General features: G+C 35.9%; 1 protein-coding gene across 4 annotated transcripts in view; it reads right to left on the bottom strand.

Annotated features, from left to right (window-relative positions):
• The window catches only part of TFPI (tissue factor pathway inhibitor), a 98504-nt gene that overhangs the window by 33091 nt on the left and 49827 nt on the right, over positions 1 to 15586 (bottom strand). For all 4 annotated transcript variants that reach the window (XM_050751842.1, XM_050751839.1, XM_050751841.1 and 1 more), the window contains 2 exons: positions 11867 to 11989; positions 5617 to 5814 (listed from right to left, as the gene is read on the bottom strand). In XM_050751842.1, coding sequence (XP_050607799.1) covers positions 5617 to 5814; positions 11867 to 11989 — 321 coding nt within the window. The remainder of the gene's footprint in view (positions 1 to 5616; positions 5815 to 11866; positions 11990 to 15586) is intronic.

Below are 15586 nucleotides of genomic sequence, written 5' to 3'. Positions count from 1 at the left end.
TTATGTACCCAGTAGTCATTTAGGAGCAGGTTGTTCAGTTTCCACGTAGTTGTGTGGTTTTGAGTGAGTTTCTTAATCCTGAGTTCTAGTTTGATTGTACTGTGATATGAGAGGTGGTTTGTTATAATTTCTGTTCTTTTACATTTGCTGAGGAGTGCTTTACTTCCAACTATGTGGTCAATTTTGGAATAAGTGCTATGTGGTGCTGAGAAGAATGCATATTCTGTTGATTTCGGGTGGAGAGTTCTGTAGATGTCTATTAGGTCCTCTTGGTGGAGAGCTGAGTTCAATTCCTGGATATCCTTTTTAACCTTCTGTCTCATTGATCTGTCTAATGTTGACAGTGGGGTGTTAAAATCTCCCATTATTATTGTCTGGGAGTCTAAGTCTCTTTTTTGGGTCTCTAGGGACTTGCTTTATGAATCTGGGTGCTCCTGTATTGGGTGCATATATATTCAGGATAGTTAGCTCTTCTTGTTGAATTGATCCCTTTACCATTATGTAATGGCCTTCTTTGTCTCTTTTGATCTTTGTTGGTTTAAAGTCTGTTTTATCAGAGACTAGGATTGCAACTCCTGCCTTTTTTTGTTTTCCATTTGCTTGGTAGATCTTCCTCCATCCCTTTATTTTGAGCCTATGTGTGTCTCTGTGTGTGTGATGGGTCTCCTGAATACAGCACACTGATGGGTCTTGACTCTATCCAATTTGCCAGTCTGTGTCTTTTAGTTGGAGCATTTAGACCATTTACATTTAAGGTTAATATTGTTATGTGTGAATTTGATCCTGTCATTATGATGTTAGCTGGTTATTTTGCTCATTAGTTCATGCAGTTTCTTCCTAGCATCAATGGTCTTTACAATTTAGCATGTTTTTGCAGTGGCTGGTACCAGTTGTTCCTTTCCATGTTTAGTGCTTCCTTCAGGAGCTCTTGTAGGGCAGGCCTGGTGGTGACAAAATCTCCCAGCATTTGCTTGTCTGCAAAGGATTTTATTTCTCCTTCACTTATGAATCTTAGTTTGGCTGGATATGAAATTCTGGGTTGAAAATTCTTTTCTTTAAGAATGTTGAATATTGCCCCTGCTCTTTTCTGGCTTGTAGAGTTTCTGCTGAGAGATTCGCTATTAGTCTGTTGGGCTTCCCTTTGTGGGTAACCCAACCTTTCTCTCTGGCTGCCCTTAACATTTTTTCCTTCATTTCAACTTTGGTGAATCTGACAATTATGTGTGTTGGAGTTGCTCTTCTGAAGGAGTATCTTTGTGGTGTTCTCTGTATTTCCTGAATTGGAATGTTGGCCTCCCTGCTAGGTTGGGGAAGTTCTCCTGGATAATATCCTGCAGAGTGTTTTCCAACTTGGTTCCATTCTCCCTGTCACTTTCAGGTACACCAATCAGACATAGAGTTGGTCTTTTCACATAGTCCCATATCTCTTGGAGGCTTTCTTTGTTTCTTTTTACTCTTTTTTCTCTAAACTTCTCTTCTCCCTTCATTTCATTCAGTTGATCTTCAATCACTGATACCCTTTCTTCCAGATGATCGAATCGGTTACTGAAGCTTGTGCATTTGTCACAGTTCTCGTGCCATGGTTTTCAGCTCCATCAGGTCGTTTAAGGACTTCTCTACAATGGTTATTCTAGCGAGCCATTCGTGTAATCTTTTTTCAAGGTTTTTAGCTTCTTTGCGATGGGTTCAAACCTCCTTCTTTAGCTCGGAGATGTTTGATCATCTGAAGCCTTCTTCTCTTAACTCGTCAAAGTCATTCTCCATCCAGCTTTTTTCCATTGCTTGCAAGGAACTGCATTCCTTTGAAGGGGGAGAGGCGCTCCTGTTTTTAGAATTTTCAGCTTTTCTGCTCTGCTTTTTTCCCCATGTTTGTGGTTTTATCTACCTTTGGTCTTTGATGTTGGTGACCTACAGATGGGGTTTTGGTGTGGATGTCCTTTCTGTTTTTTATTTTTCCTTCTAACAGTCAGGACCCTCAGCTGCAGGTCTGTTGGAGTTTGCTGGAGGTCCACTCCAGACCCTGTTTGCCTGGGTATCAGCAGCAGAGGCTGCAGAACAGCGAATATTGCTGAAGAGTAAATTTGCCGCCTGATCATTCCTCTGGAAGCTTCATCTCAGAGAGGTACCTGGCCTTGTGAGGTGTGAGTCTGCCCCTACTGGGGGGTGCCTCCCAATTAAGCTACTCATCGGTCAGGGACCCACTTGAGGAGGCAGTCTGTCCGTTCTCAGATCTCAAACTGTGTGCTGGGAGAACCACTACTCTCTTCAAAGCTGTCAGACAGGGACATTTCGAGAATGTAATTTCCTTTTCACTTGTATTGTCAAGCTGCAAATTTCCCACAATTTTATTTTCTGTTTCCCTTTTGAAACTGAATGCCTTTAACAGCACCCAAGTCCCCTCTTGAATGTTTTGGTGCTGAGAAATTTCTTCTGTCAAATACTCTACATCATTTCTTCAAGTTCAATGTTCCACAAATCTCTAGGGCAGGGGCAAAATGCTGCCAGTCTCTTTGCTAAAACGTGAGAGTCAGCTTTGCTCCAGTTCTCAACAAGTTCCTCATCTCTATCTGAGACCACCTCAGGCTGAACCTTATCATTCATATCACTCTCAGCACTTTTGTCAAAGCCTTTCAATAAGTCTCTTGGAAGTTCGGATCTTTCCCACATTTTCCTGTCTTCTTCTGAGCCCTGCAAACTGTTCCAAACTCTGCCTGTTACCCAGTTCCAAAGTCACTTCCACATTTTCAGGTATCTTTTCAGCAACACCCCGTTCTACTGGTACCAACTTACTGTGAGCAAGTCACATTTTACATGGATAGCAGCAGACAAAGAGAGAGCTTATGCAGAGACTCCTGTTTGTTAAAACCATAAGATCATGTGAGGCCCATTCACTACCACGAGAATAGCGTGGGAAAGACCACCTGCCCCCCGCCCTGTCCCCCATGATTCAATCGTTTCCCAGCAGTCTCTCTCACAACACATGGGAATTATGGGAGCTACAAGATGATATTTGGGTAGGGATACAGAGCGAAACCATATAACACACATTGTTAGAAAACCACAACCACTTCCACTTTCTAATCTCTAATAGCCATCTCCTGTCTTCAGAGAGACCACCATGCTGTACTTGGGTTTCCTTCCTATAATGGCGGTTTTGAATGCCTTCATACCGGAAGCAGGGGAGATTGCAGGGCTCATCATATGTATTTACCTTCTCCCAGAGGTTACAATCCTACACTGCCTTTTGTTCAATGTTTGCAAACAGTAGTTTTTTACATTTTGCCCAGTTTTATAGTTCTTTATGTTGGCAGAGAAAGTCTTGTTCTATTTGTCCATCATGGCTGCAGATTAAATTCTCTCCCTAGGTGCATTTTTAAAAGTCTAGCCATATTTTTTCTATATACCAGCTATATCCTTATCAGTAGTCTGCTGTATAAAACACTCAGACATTCATACTATAATAGCAAGTGATTTTTTTTTAATGGAGTCTTTCTTTGTTGCACAGCTGGAGTGCAGTGGTGCAATCTCAGCTCACTGCAGCATCCACCTCCTGGTTTTAAACAATTCTCCTGTGTCAGCCTCCTGAGTAGCTGGGACTACAGGCACATGCAACCATGCCCAGCCAATGTTTGTATTTTTAGTAGAGATGGAGTTTCACCATATTGATCAGGCTGGTCTAAAACTCCTGACCTTAGGTAATCCACCCTCCTCGGCCTCCCAGAATGCTTAGATTACAGGTGTGAGCCACTGCACCCAGCCTCAAGTGACTTTTGATAGATAATGTGGAGATGGAGGTAAGAGAGTTACATTTACATGCTAGCCAGAAATTATATTTTAAATGATGATAAGCAAGGCTATCACTGGTGAGCAAAATGATTACATTGATTAACCTTTAAAGAAAAGAGTAACTTTTGCACAGTGATAAACCATAAGAGTTGAACTATACACATATATAAAAAGAACAGGTATATATTTCAAAGAAGAGGCCAGTTAATGAAAATAAATCGCCTGCTAAATGGAAGAGTGGGGATTAAAAAGAATGAGGCAACCAGGCTTCTAGCCAAGGTACTGACAACTAAGAATGATTATCAACTCAACACAAAAGGATACTTGGCCCAATATGTATGGAAGAAAATGGGGTATAGAAATCTGTGATGAATGGAAAAAGACCAAGCAATCACAAAAACCAAAGGCACCACTGAGGACCACTGAGCTGCCTAAACTGTGTTAGTAACATTCCTAAGGTGTCTATGGAGAGGAAACACAAATCAGTGCTGTGAGGTTAAGGAAATATATTCATGTCTATTCTCTTCTTTTAGCTCTGGAGCATACAACAAAACATCTTACAGAGTCACAGAGGAGAGAAATTCACTCTTTTCACCACATTGAGGTTTTCGCACAGGCCAAGAGCACCATGATGCCAAGGCTGTTTAGTAAAAGGTATTTAGAAAGCAGTAACAGAGTGTGAATGCAGAGCTGCCTGATTTGCAAAAAACAAGACATCTAGTGTTACTAACCAGAAATATCATTTCCGTATCACCTCAAATGTGTCCATCCAGCTCTCCAAACATGCTATGGTAGAATATTGTGCTAGAAACTAGGGAAATAAAAGCAACTCAGCTTATTCTATCCCTTGAGTAACTTACAATTTGGAAGAATAACCTGAGATTTTTAAAAAATTCAAAATTTTTGTCAGTAATTATTTGTAATTTATCTTAGTGAGACGATACAAAATCACATACAATAAGGTAATTAGCAAAATTTGCAAAAAAAGTTAAATTTTAGTAGGATTAATGTAGAATAAAAGTTTAATATAATATGATATCCTTTTGAAATTTGTAACTTAGTAATATTAATATAAAACATTGGGTTTAGTAAAGCCCACAAGGGTCATCAGGGATGATTTTTCTTTTCTATGGTATTCTATTTTTATTTCCTGTAATATTTCAAGGTTCCAATAATAAAAAAAAAAACCTTAAATTTCATATATAGTTCTACTATTTTATGCAGCTTAGAATTTTCTAATAAGAGCCATAGAGATTCAGTTTCCAGATTCATGATCTTGAGAGAAGATAGAGATGAGACTATCGTGTTGACAAAGGAAAGACTAAGTCACTGTGACTAAGAGTTTTTCTTCTGCCAACTGAGATTACGAGTCTGGGAGACTGAATTACACCCACTTTATTTCAAAAATACGTCACAATTCTGTGAACGTGAGTTGAGGATTTTTTCTTGGGTCTTTATTATGGAGAAGAGTATAAGACAATAAATGAGGCCTCATATATTTAGTAATTCACTGATATGAAAAAATGAAAAATGATAGTTGAATGTGCAAGCTGACCTTATCTAAAATTTGATAATTTGCTTTAAAATGTCTCTGAGGCATATGGAGAGTTTCTGGTACCTATAAATATGGGTATTTCACGGAACAATTCAGAATGATCATTTTCCTTAAATGTTTTTAGACTTCCCTGAAAGTCTAAAAATGTGGAACTAAAAGATTCCTTGGAAATATTAAAATGGCATGAAATTACTCTTCCCCCTAAATTATCAAATCCATAATTAGACTCAATAGCCCTAAAGGGTCTTGACTAATAAGGGTTCCCAGAAACCTACCTCTTGTACACACTTTTTTGCACTCTTCCATACTTTCAAATCGATTCTGATTTCCTCCACATCCCCCATATATAAATTCTTCACACTGTCGAGTGAAAATATTGAAGAAAAATCTCTTCATGATTGCTTTACATGGGCCATCATCTGGCTTGAATGCACAAAATGAATGCATAAGTTTCAGTGGTGGCAACTCAGTATCTATAAGGTAAAAATAAAAGATATAACATGTAATCTCCATCAACACTATAATAATGTTCTTTATTTCCTTTTTAATATATCCTGATTTTAAGGAAAAGTGCAATAAAACACACTGATAAGAAAGTTACCAAAATTGTAGATAAAGTTAATAAATTCACCAAATGAGACACAACTTCTAGACTCTTGTTAGAGAGGTATTGCTTAAATCATACCAACCGAACTGGGAGGGAATTGAGTAGTAGTTGTAAGGCAACTTCATTCAAGTGGATGTGTCCCCAATAGACCTCTTCTTTTAACTCAGCTAGTGGACAGTTCTTTGAATTTCTCTCCTTAACCCACACTTGTGTCAATTTTTACACATAAAACAACTCTTTAAAAGCAACAGCATATTCACATTCATATATATATAGATACACACACACACACACATATGTATATAACACTATATTAAACCATTCCCTAATTATGAAAATTTATGTGTTTGATGTTATGAAAAATATACTTCATGGTGCTTTTTTTTTTTTTAACTTACCATACCATCCTTGGGTTTTAATAATGCTGAAATAATGTAAATCATGCTATGTTTTAAATAGAATGAGGCAATTCTTTTGACTTCAAATTATAAATCTTTTCTTTAAATACTTAGCTACTAATTTTCATAACAGAATTTTCTGTCCTGGGAATGGGCATACAAATAGAGGAAACTCAACTAGATTTTTTAAATATTTTATTTTTTTCAAGTCCAATAAAATTAATAGGAGCCTAATATTAAATAAGTTCTATTTGTTTACCAGTAAAGATAGACACTGAAAATTGTGGGTGGTGCAACCAAAAGAATAATGACAAAAATGCCATATAATACTTCTTGAATATTTTCTGCATATTGAGTCTATGTATTTTCTATGTCTTTGGCAATTTATTATTAATCTCTTATGGGGAATATTGAAACCAATAAATGACCTAAACCAATTTTTCCTCTAGGGGGCAGCAATATTATATTAAATTAAACAGATGAGTATAAATATCTTGAAAAAAAGTGTTTTCATGCATTCTAAAATAGTTTACTTTGAACAACAACAACAAAATGAATGGATGAGACTTTAACATTTTCACATAAAATATTTTTAAGGCATAAAATACAGGATAAGTTTTTGGAGTATGATTGTCTCAAAAGAAATCTGTTTTAAATTTCCTGTAATTTCAAAATGTGAATTTTTTGAAAGAGAAAATATGCATATAACAAAAGTTAAATTAGATAATTTTATTACTCACATTCCGCCCATAATATATTATTATTCTAATCATCAGTTTTGAATTCATAGCAAGTATTAGTTTTATTTTAGTAATGATAAAACTCTTTGTAACAAAATGATTGAAATGATATTGTTAATTTTTTATATGAGTCATAAAATTGTAGGTAGTATTTACAGTCTTGGAAGGGTTAAAAATACAGTTTTCTATACGTAAGTTGGCATTTTCATGCTGTTTGATTCACGTGACACTAATTAGTTTTGAACATGTAAATTTTATCTCAACTACTAACACTGCTTTCAATTTTTAAAAATTCTAGTTAAATTTACATAATACCATATCATTACTTTGATCTATTTGGTAAGTTAATTGATTTTTTTTTCAATTGAAATAAATTGAGCTGACAGAACTGATAGAAGAGTATGTTTTTCAGGTCCAGAATTTGTTAAGTTAGAATAACATATGACAGATAACTATTATGAAAGAAGGATAGTTTCAGCACCAAACACAGTTGTCATAAAATAGCTAATTAGCAAGTAAGAATGTTGATCAAACCTTTAACTAAAGTTGAGTTTTATGCACATATGTAGTTGTGTGTCTTCAAATTTCTCTGGAGTTATTTTCAATTGACAAAATGTAATGTTTGTGTTTACGACATGATTTTGAAAATAATTTTAAACCAATAACAGTGTGACTAAATCCAATAAGTATCTTTCTATATGCCTGAGAGACCTTCTAAAGCACATTATCATATTTTAGATAAATTCATCAACATAAAATGTTAGATAAAGGATTTGAAAAAAAAAGAAATGACATTTAAACTTGTCAGTGTTCACCAATATTTCTTAACTCACTTTGATAAAATTATTTATATATTTGATAGGGTTTATCATCAAGCTAAATCTTTTTTCCATTTTCTGCATTAAAAATACAGTCACCCTAAGTTCAATCTGCTATTTAGTAATTTCGCCAGCAGGTGGTGGCAGTGCACCACAAAGGCAAAAGCTGATAAACGCCGTAGCAGTACCTAGCAATAATAGCTAATGTTGCTCACTGAGTAATTACAATACTCTTGACATTTTTGTAATTGTACCCTTGAATGATCATAACCACCTACTGAGTTAAGCATTATTATCTTCGTTTTATAAATTATAAAATAGCATTGCAGAAATTAAGTAAATGACTTAAATTCATACCATAAATGATGGGTTTAAAATTGATCCTCATATGGTTTACAACAGTTATCTCACACATTCTTAATAACTGCACGATATTGTCACAGATATGTGACTGAGATTCCTAAACTAGCATTTGGATCAAGCATACAGTTTTAATTATATAATTTCCACTCAATTAACAACCTTTATTTTCAAACATTCACCTTTATGAAACTAAAAATGGTTTCAATAATAGAAGTAGGTGATAATTTTATAGAAATTTTCTAGGAGTAACACTAAATATTAACTTCTATGAATTATATTTTGTTAATTACTAGGTGATTATTTGTCTTTATTCATGCTTTAATGTATTTCTTATAGAAATCCTGTGTTAGAATATTCTTTGTGTAGTGATCTTGCAGCCCACACCTAAGCACAGCATCCCTGGATTCAAGCAATGGCGAGGTGTGCTGTGTGACCCACAGTGCCATGCCACTCCACCCAAAAGGGATGGAAATCTGCCTTGATTTTCATTTCTTATTTTGAAAAAACCCTTTTGAATGTGAATAATTGTGTATTGGCCATGTGTCAGGCACTGTACTGTCACTACAGATATGACAGTAAATTAGATGACAGCAACCCCTTGTTCATGGAGCACACAGACACTAAGGACTTACGCAAATATTCAGAAAGTCCTGGGTGTTGTGCGGGTGAATAGTAGGATACCTAAATTAGCCTGAAGGGGTCAGCGATAACTTTCCTGAGACTTGAAATTGAGACTTGAGGGAAATGTTCACAGAGGTAATCATTAACTTCCAGCAGTCATGAGAAAGCAAAACACATACAGGGCAATGTAAAAGGAATTTAATCTGATCCAGCCGTATAAATAGAATTATGGTTTACATGAAATCATTCGCATTCGATGTCGTGAATTTTATGTCTCGTAGTCTAAACGTTACAATCCTGCCTTCCCCTCCTCGCCCCCTGCCCCATGTCCTGGGATGTTGGATAGAGGGCTTACTATAGTATTTGCTTCCTGAAAAGATGTCATGGCCTTGACTGTAAGAATACTCATCCTCTTGGAACTTGTTTGCGAATCTAGGGCTTTCAGGTAACTTACCAACTAAGAATCTACATGCTGCTTGCCTCTAATTAAAGAATTAGACTTTTTTTTTTTTTTTTTCTGGCAGGCAAGAACAAACATGTACACTTTACCTTCTCCGTGTCAGAAAATGTGCCAGACGCTTTTTTACTTTTTACATAAATCAGTTATTTAAATTATTCATTTACAGCTTAGGACACTGGGAGTCAGAAAGTTTAAATAACTTATTCAGTCTCACAAAGGTACTAGGTGGCAAACTGCACCTGCAAACTCAGGTCTGTCTGATTCTAAATCCTACAAAAGATACTTGCTTTTCACTAAATGTCCACTCTTAATTTTCTCTCTCCTAGCCCAATGGAATTGTTTTAAAAAGCTTATCACCACTATTTTTGTTATCATTTTTGTCTTATATAGAAGTTAATTATAGATTATCCTCCCTGTTGATTGGACTGATAAAAAATCACCTACTATTTACTTGTGAGAGAAGCAATAAAATTTGATGCATTTTTCTATTAATGATGAGTACCTTATTTCAATTAAATAATATACTTCTATAAAATGATGTTATGACCTTAGCATCATGGGATAAATTGTATCTCCAAAATAGAATTTTTTAGATGTGAGTTTGGGTTATTTTAAAAATTTATTTTAAACAAAAACAAAACAAAACTAGATAAAACTGCAACTAGCTGGTGAAGAGGTCTTTAAGTCTAGCTTAAATATCAAAATTATTTGTTATCCACCTAGGTTTGGAAGCTACCTTATAGTAATTTTAAATTCTGGCTTAATTACTGATGACTTAATTCTGGATTATTGATTGACTATGGCAGCAGCCGCAACAATTTCAGGAACTTCCTGGTTATCCAATATTCATTTTCTCAGTCCAATTGAGGAGAATTGGACTGGAACAATACAGGGAACACTTGGATCGATTTGCTTCTCACTTGCCACAAGTGAGGTTGCCTGTTTTTTTCCTGTTAGGACTTATTTTATCCTCCACCTTCCTTGTTTCTGTAACCTCCGGAATGTTCGAATTTTAACCCACCAACTTTTGAGGAAAAAGCTGAATGAGGAATTGAAACTCATAATGTCCAAATTCGTATTTTCAAAAAGGCACATGAGGGTTTTTACTAAGTAATGTTTCATCTCTAGGAATTTTTTTTTTTTTTTTTTTTTTTTTTTTTTTTTTTTTTTTTTTTTTTTTGAGACGGAGTCTCGCTCTGTCGCCCAGGCTGGAGTGCAGTGGCGGGATCTCAGCTCACTGCAAGCTCCGCCTCCTCCGGGTTCACGCCATTCTCCTGCCTCAGCCTCCCCAGCAGCTGGGACCACAGGTGCCCGCCACCACGCCTGGCTAATTTTTTTTGTATTTTCAGTAGAGACGAGGTTTCACCGTGTTCTCCAGGATGGTCTCGATCTCCTCACCTCGTGATCTGCCCACCTCGGCCTCGTAAAGTACTGGGGTTACAGGCGTGAGCCACCACGCCCGGCCTCTAGGAAATTTTTATAACATGAATTCCCTTTGCAGAGCCCTCAGAAAACCAAGCTTGAATGAATCTCGTTCCTTTTCCCATCAACAGCAGCACTCTCCATGCTTCTGTCACTTTGTTTACTACATTATACGGAAATAAACTGTCCACCGATCAGACTCCCCTAGGAAGCAGCGAGATTCTTGAGCACCTCATCTCAGCCATACCTGTTTCTCTAGCACCTTCCTCAGTTTCAGGCCCAGAAGATGTATTTATTCACACTTTATTAAAGTACCCTGAACACGGTCATTTTAAAGAGCTATTAGAGGTATCAAATAAGAATACATTTATGGAAATCTTTTTTACATCTTAAACCGCTATACAAAAATAAGCTATCATTTTGTTTAATATTCTCTCATTAATACCAATGCTTGAGATTTCTGTCAACAGTTACTAATTTGCCACAAAATGTTACTTTAATAAAGGTATATATCCACAGTAACCATCACCATACAGTCTTCTCCATGCTCTAATTTTTTTTTTAATATTCTCATTTTTAGACACAGAATTTTATGGGATTAGATCTAACTCATATTACTAGATCCTTTGGTGTCCTGATTGACTAGATTTTTATATTAGTCTTGACTGGGAAGTTTTTATTTTGGAAATATGGGGAAGAAAGAGAATAGCTGAAAACTCAGATGTCTGAAGTTCCCTTTCCTCCTCACACTTTTCCTAGCCAAAGGGTAGCATCAAATGTCATAGGGAGTTGTTTTTACAACATTTTGCTCCTTGCAATAGCCCAGAGGTACTCCAGTGTTTAATATTGTGTGCTGAAAAAAAGAGAGAAGTCTTTCAGCTAAAGTTACTTGGTTTTGGACTGTTTAACACACACACACACACACACACACACACACACACACACACACATGCACTAGGTATAATAAATTTCCAAAGAAAAATATCACTTCAATAAAAACTAATTTCCCTCTACAATGGAAAAATATGGTAGATTTTTTAGATTAAAATTGAGAGCTTTAACTAGCTTAAAAAAATAAATGCTTCTAATATTTTACCTGTGATAATTGTGTATTCTTCATCTTCCTCAGAATCAGCATTAAGAGGAGCAGGGGCAAGATTAAGCATCAGGCATATGGAAACCCAAAGTGCATGTACTTTCTTCATTGTGTAAATCATCTCTGAAATGCAGAACCCATACATATCAAATAAATAAAGTGTTCATATGGACTCATTTACAGACCAGTAAACATCGTATTCGTACTTCATATGCCTATGACATTTTATGTGTATACACATACATTTCTCTGTGCATACTCAATGAGTCATACTTAAAATATGTATGTAGTATTCAGAATTATCGGCAAACACATTCAGTGCATATATTTATTAATATTCAAGCAAACAGGTCATATTTCAACTTTGAAAATATAAATAAAAAGGACAGTAATTGAGAGACATGGGTAAATGCTGATCAATATGGCGAAGTATATATTAAAGTCCATTTCCATGTGCAATCTTACTTTCCACATCTTTCACACAGCTATTCTTTCTCAGTCGGAACCAATAATTATTTAGGCATTTTTCTATTACTTCTTTAATGCAACTTTTAATTCCTGGCTTATCTTTACCTCTGCTCTAGTTCTTCTTTTAAAAAGGAAACACATTTTCAGAATTTTCATCTTTGTTTCCTTTAAAAAATACATTATTTACATCAATTTCCTAACCAGGTTTTCTATGAGACAGCAGACAGCCAAAACAGCAGACAAAAGAAGTGTCTGACATTGAGTTAGTCCTTTTTCCCAGTTCATTATTCCCCAGTTTAGGGCGTTATCTGATTCAAAAGAGTTTCACAGAAAAGTGATTCTAAGTGATAAGCCATCAATTTACACTCTAAGGGAAACAGATTTCAATAGGAGAGTGAGACTTTATCTGTTTCAACATTGTTTAAAGATCTATAGCCAAAAAAGCAAAAAAGAAAGAAAGAGAGACAGACAGACAGACAGACAGACAGACAGAAAGAAAGAAAGAAAGAAAGAAAGAAAGAAAGAAAGAAAGAAAGAAAGAAAGAAAAGAAAGAAAGAAAGAAAAGAAGGAAGGAAAGAAAGAGGAAGGAAGGAAGGAGGGAAGGAAGGAAGGAAGGAAGGAAGGAAGGAAGGAAGGAAGGAAGGAAGGAAGGAAGGAAGGAAGGAAGGAATCACCTCTATTTTTTTAAAGACGACTTCTTTGGATTTAAAGGGAAGGAAAAGTGTAATGATCATGCAACACAGGAAAATAAAAGAAGGGAACACTTGCTTCCTTCCTTTTTTCAGCCACCAGTGCCATTCCAGTCAGGAAGGAAAGCGAGATCTTATCAGCAAACATTCACAAATGCAGGGACAGATACTTCATCAAAAACAATCTAGAAAATTATCTGCTTTTGTTTGTGGCAGATCATAGCTGCAATATACATCATTGTGGGTAGTCATATAATAATGAAGTAATAAATGTCATTATGCTTTAAGTTTCATTAAAAATCACTAGTGAGATATACAACCTTTTTTTCTTACAACACTTTGCGAGTGTTAACATACATTTGATTTTTAGTCAGTAGAGATATCATATATCTTGTAAATCATACCATAAACAATTTGAATTCACAAATATATATACATATTGATATAGATACATGATTTTTGAAGAAGCTTTAAACTAAACCTCTAATCCTTATCACATTTTTGAACACATATTTTTCAGAGATTCATTTATTTCCATTTGATTCTTTGAAATATACAATCCTGCTATACTTTGAGTATAAAATACAGAATATGCTCTGCATCACACAGTTCAGGAAGCAGGCTGAGGTTGGCGGCCTGCTGAGGCCCCTGAGAGCCAGGGATCTAAATTCAGCAAGTTCCTCTCTTAAAAAATGGTGGCCTGAGATATTGCCTAAACTTAGTATTTTCGACTTTCCTTGGGTGCTAGGATTAGAAACCAACTCTGACAAATTTGGATCATCAGTTTATTTATTCTAGAATATGTGGAACAATCTGAGACGACAAGGGCAGGCTTGCATTGGTTCTCAGAAACAGCTAGAGCTGGTGAGCTGAGCACCACCAGGTATCTCTCATTGTGGCTACACTTCTTAGACAGCTTTATTTTCTCAGTGTGAGCCAATCTTCTCTGCATAGCATGATGCATGAACAATGGTCTGTCCCGATTTTTAAACCTTAAAAGTTTTTCAATCAAAATAGTGTGACTACTTATCTTTATGTTCCAGGCTTAAACAACTTGAGACTAGCTCTGATTGTTTCAGCATGAAACAAGGGCCACATTTTGGACCAATCCATTTGAGTTGGGAATTGTGGGAGACCATCATAGATTTGGTGGACCCAAAACCAGTCTGGGGTCAGGAATAACAAAATGTAATAGCATTGCAAATATTAATGGAACCTAATGGTTTGGGTGGTGGAAAGAGGACAAGTGTAACTCCCAGAAGGAGGAAATTGTTTCTTTCAGAAGGGAAGCATGTTGGACAGATAAAACTACGACAATATACCACAGCAAGCCATAGCTAAATAGTAGCGTATGTAATTAAAAACAAAGAGAAAAATAAGCAAAAGGCAAATAAAGTACAACAATTGCAAGAGGAATCAAATACCTAAATTTTTACTCAAAAATTCTGTCTGGTTCTGAGTGATAACAGATTTAATGTAGGGATGAATCCATGCACCAACTTCTATATACCATGCACAAACTTTTTCCTTTTGGAAAAATCCAACTTTCTTGAAATTGGAAAACAGAGGTTTATGAAACACCATTTGTGGATCTCCTCCTCGCATAGACCAGCAGAGAATTTGCTGTAAAGATCTGCTTGATAAGCCCATAATCTTGTCTTTCTAATAGAAACATCTCCTTTAAAAAAATTGACTCTATTATTTAAAATAGTTTTAGATTTACAAAAAACAAAAATTGAGAAGAGTGTACAGAGACTTCTCATACACCTCACACCTCGTTTCCCTGTTAACATGTTACATTAGTATGGCGCACTTATCATTAATATACCAAAATTGATACATTGTTACTAACTAAAGTCCATATGTTAATCAAATATCCTTAGTTTTTCCCTAGCATTTTTCTGTTCTAGCAACCCATCCAGAATACCGAATTGCTCCAGTTGTCATCTCTCCTTAGGTTCCCCTTGGCTGTGACAGTTTCTCAGATTTTTCTTATTTTTGATGATCTTGACAGTTTTCAGTAATACTGGTCAGGTATTTTGCAGAGTATCCCCTTATTAGAATTTATCTGATGTTTTTACTCATAATTAGACCAGGGTTATGGGGTTTGGGAAAGAAGATAACAGAGTTAAAGTGCCATTTTTGTCACATTATGACAAGGATACATACTACCAACATAATTTATGACTGATGATATTGATCTTAAACACCTGACTAGGGTAATGATTGTTAGGTTTCTCCACTATGAAGTTACTTTCTACCCCTACCTTTCCATAGTGTTTATTTATTTATTTTTTATACTTTAAGTTCGGGGATGTATGTGCAGAACATGCAAGTTTGTTACATAGATATACACGTGCCATGTTGATTTGCTGCACCCATCAACCCATCATCTACATTAGGTATTTCTCCTAATGCTATCCCTTCCCTAACCCCCCACACCCTGACAGACCCTGGTATGTGATGTTCCCTTCCCTGTGTCCATGTGTTCTCATTGCTCAACTTTCACTTATGAGTGAGAACATGCGGTGTTTGGTTTTCTGTTCCTGTGTTAGTTTGCTG

Source organism: Macaca thibetana, chromosome 12, assembly GCF_024542745.1.
Source record: "Macaca thibetana thibetana isolate TM-01 chromosome 12, ASM2454274v1, whole genome shotgun sequence".
NCBI lineage: Eukaryota > Metazoa > Chordata > Mammalia > Primates > Cercopithecidae > Macaca > Macaca thibetana.
The sequence above is the reverse complement of the archived record's forward strand: the minus strand, read 5'-3'. Positions and strand labels throughout refer to the sequence as shown.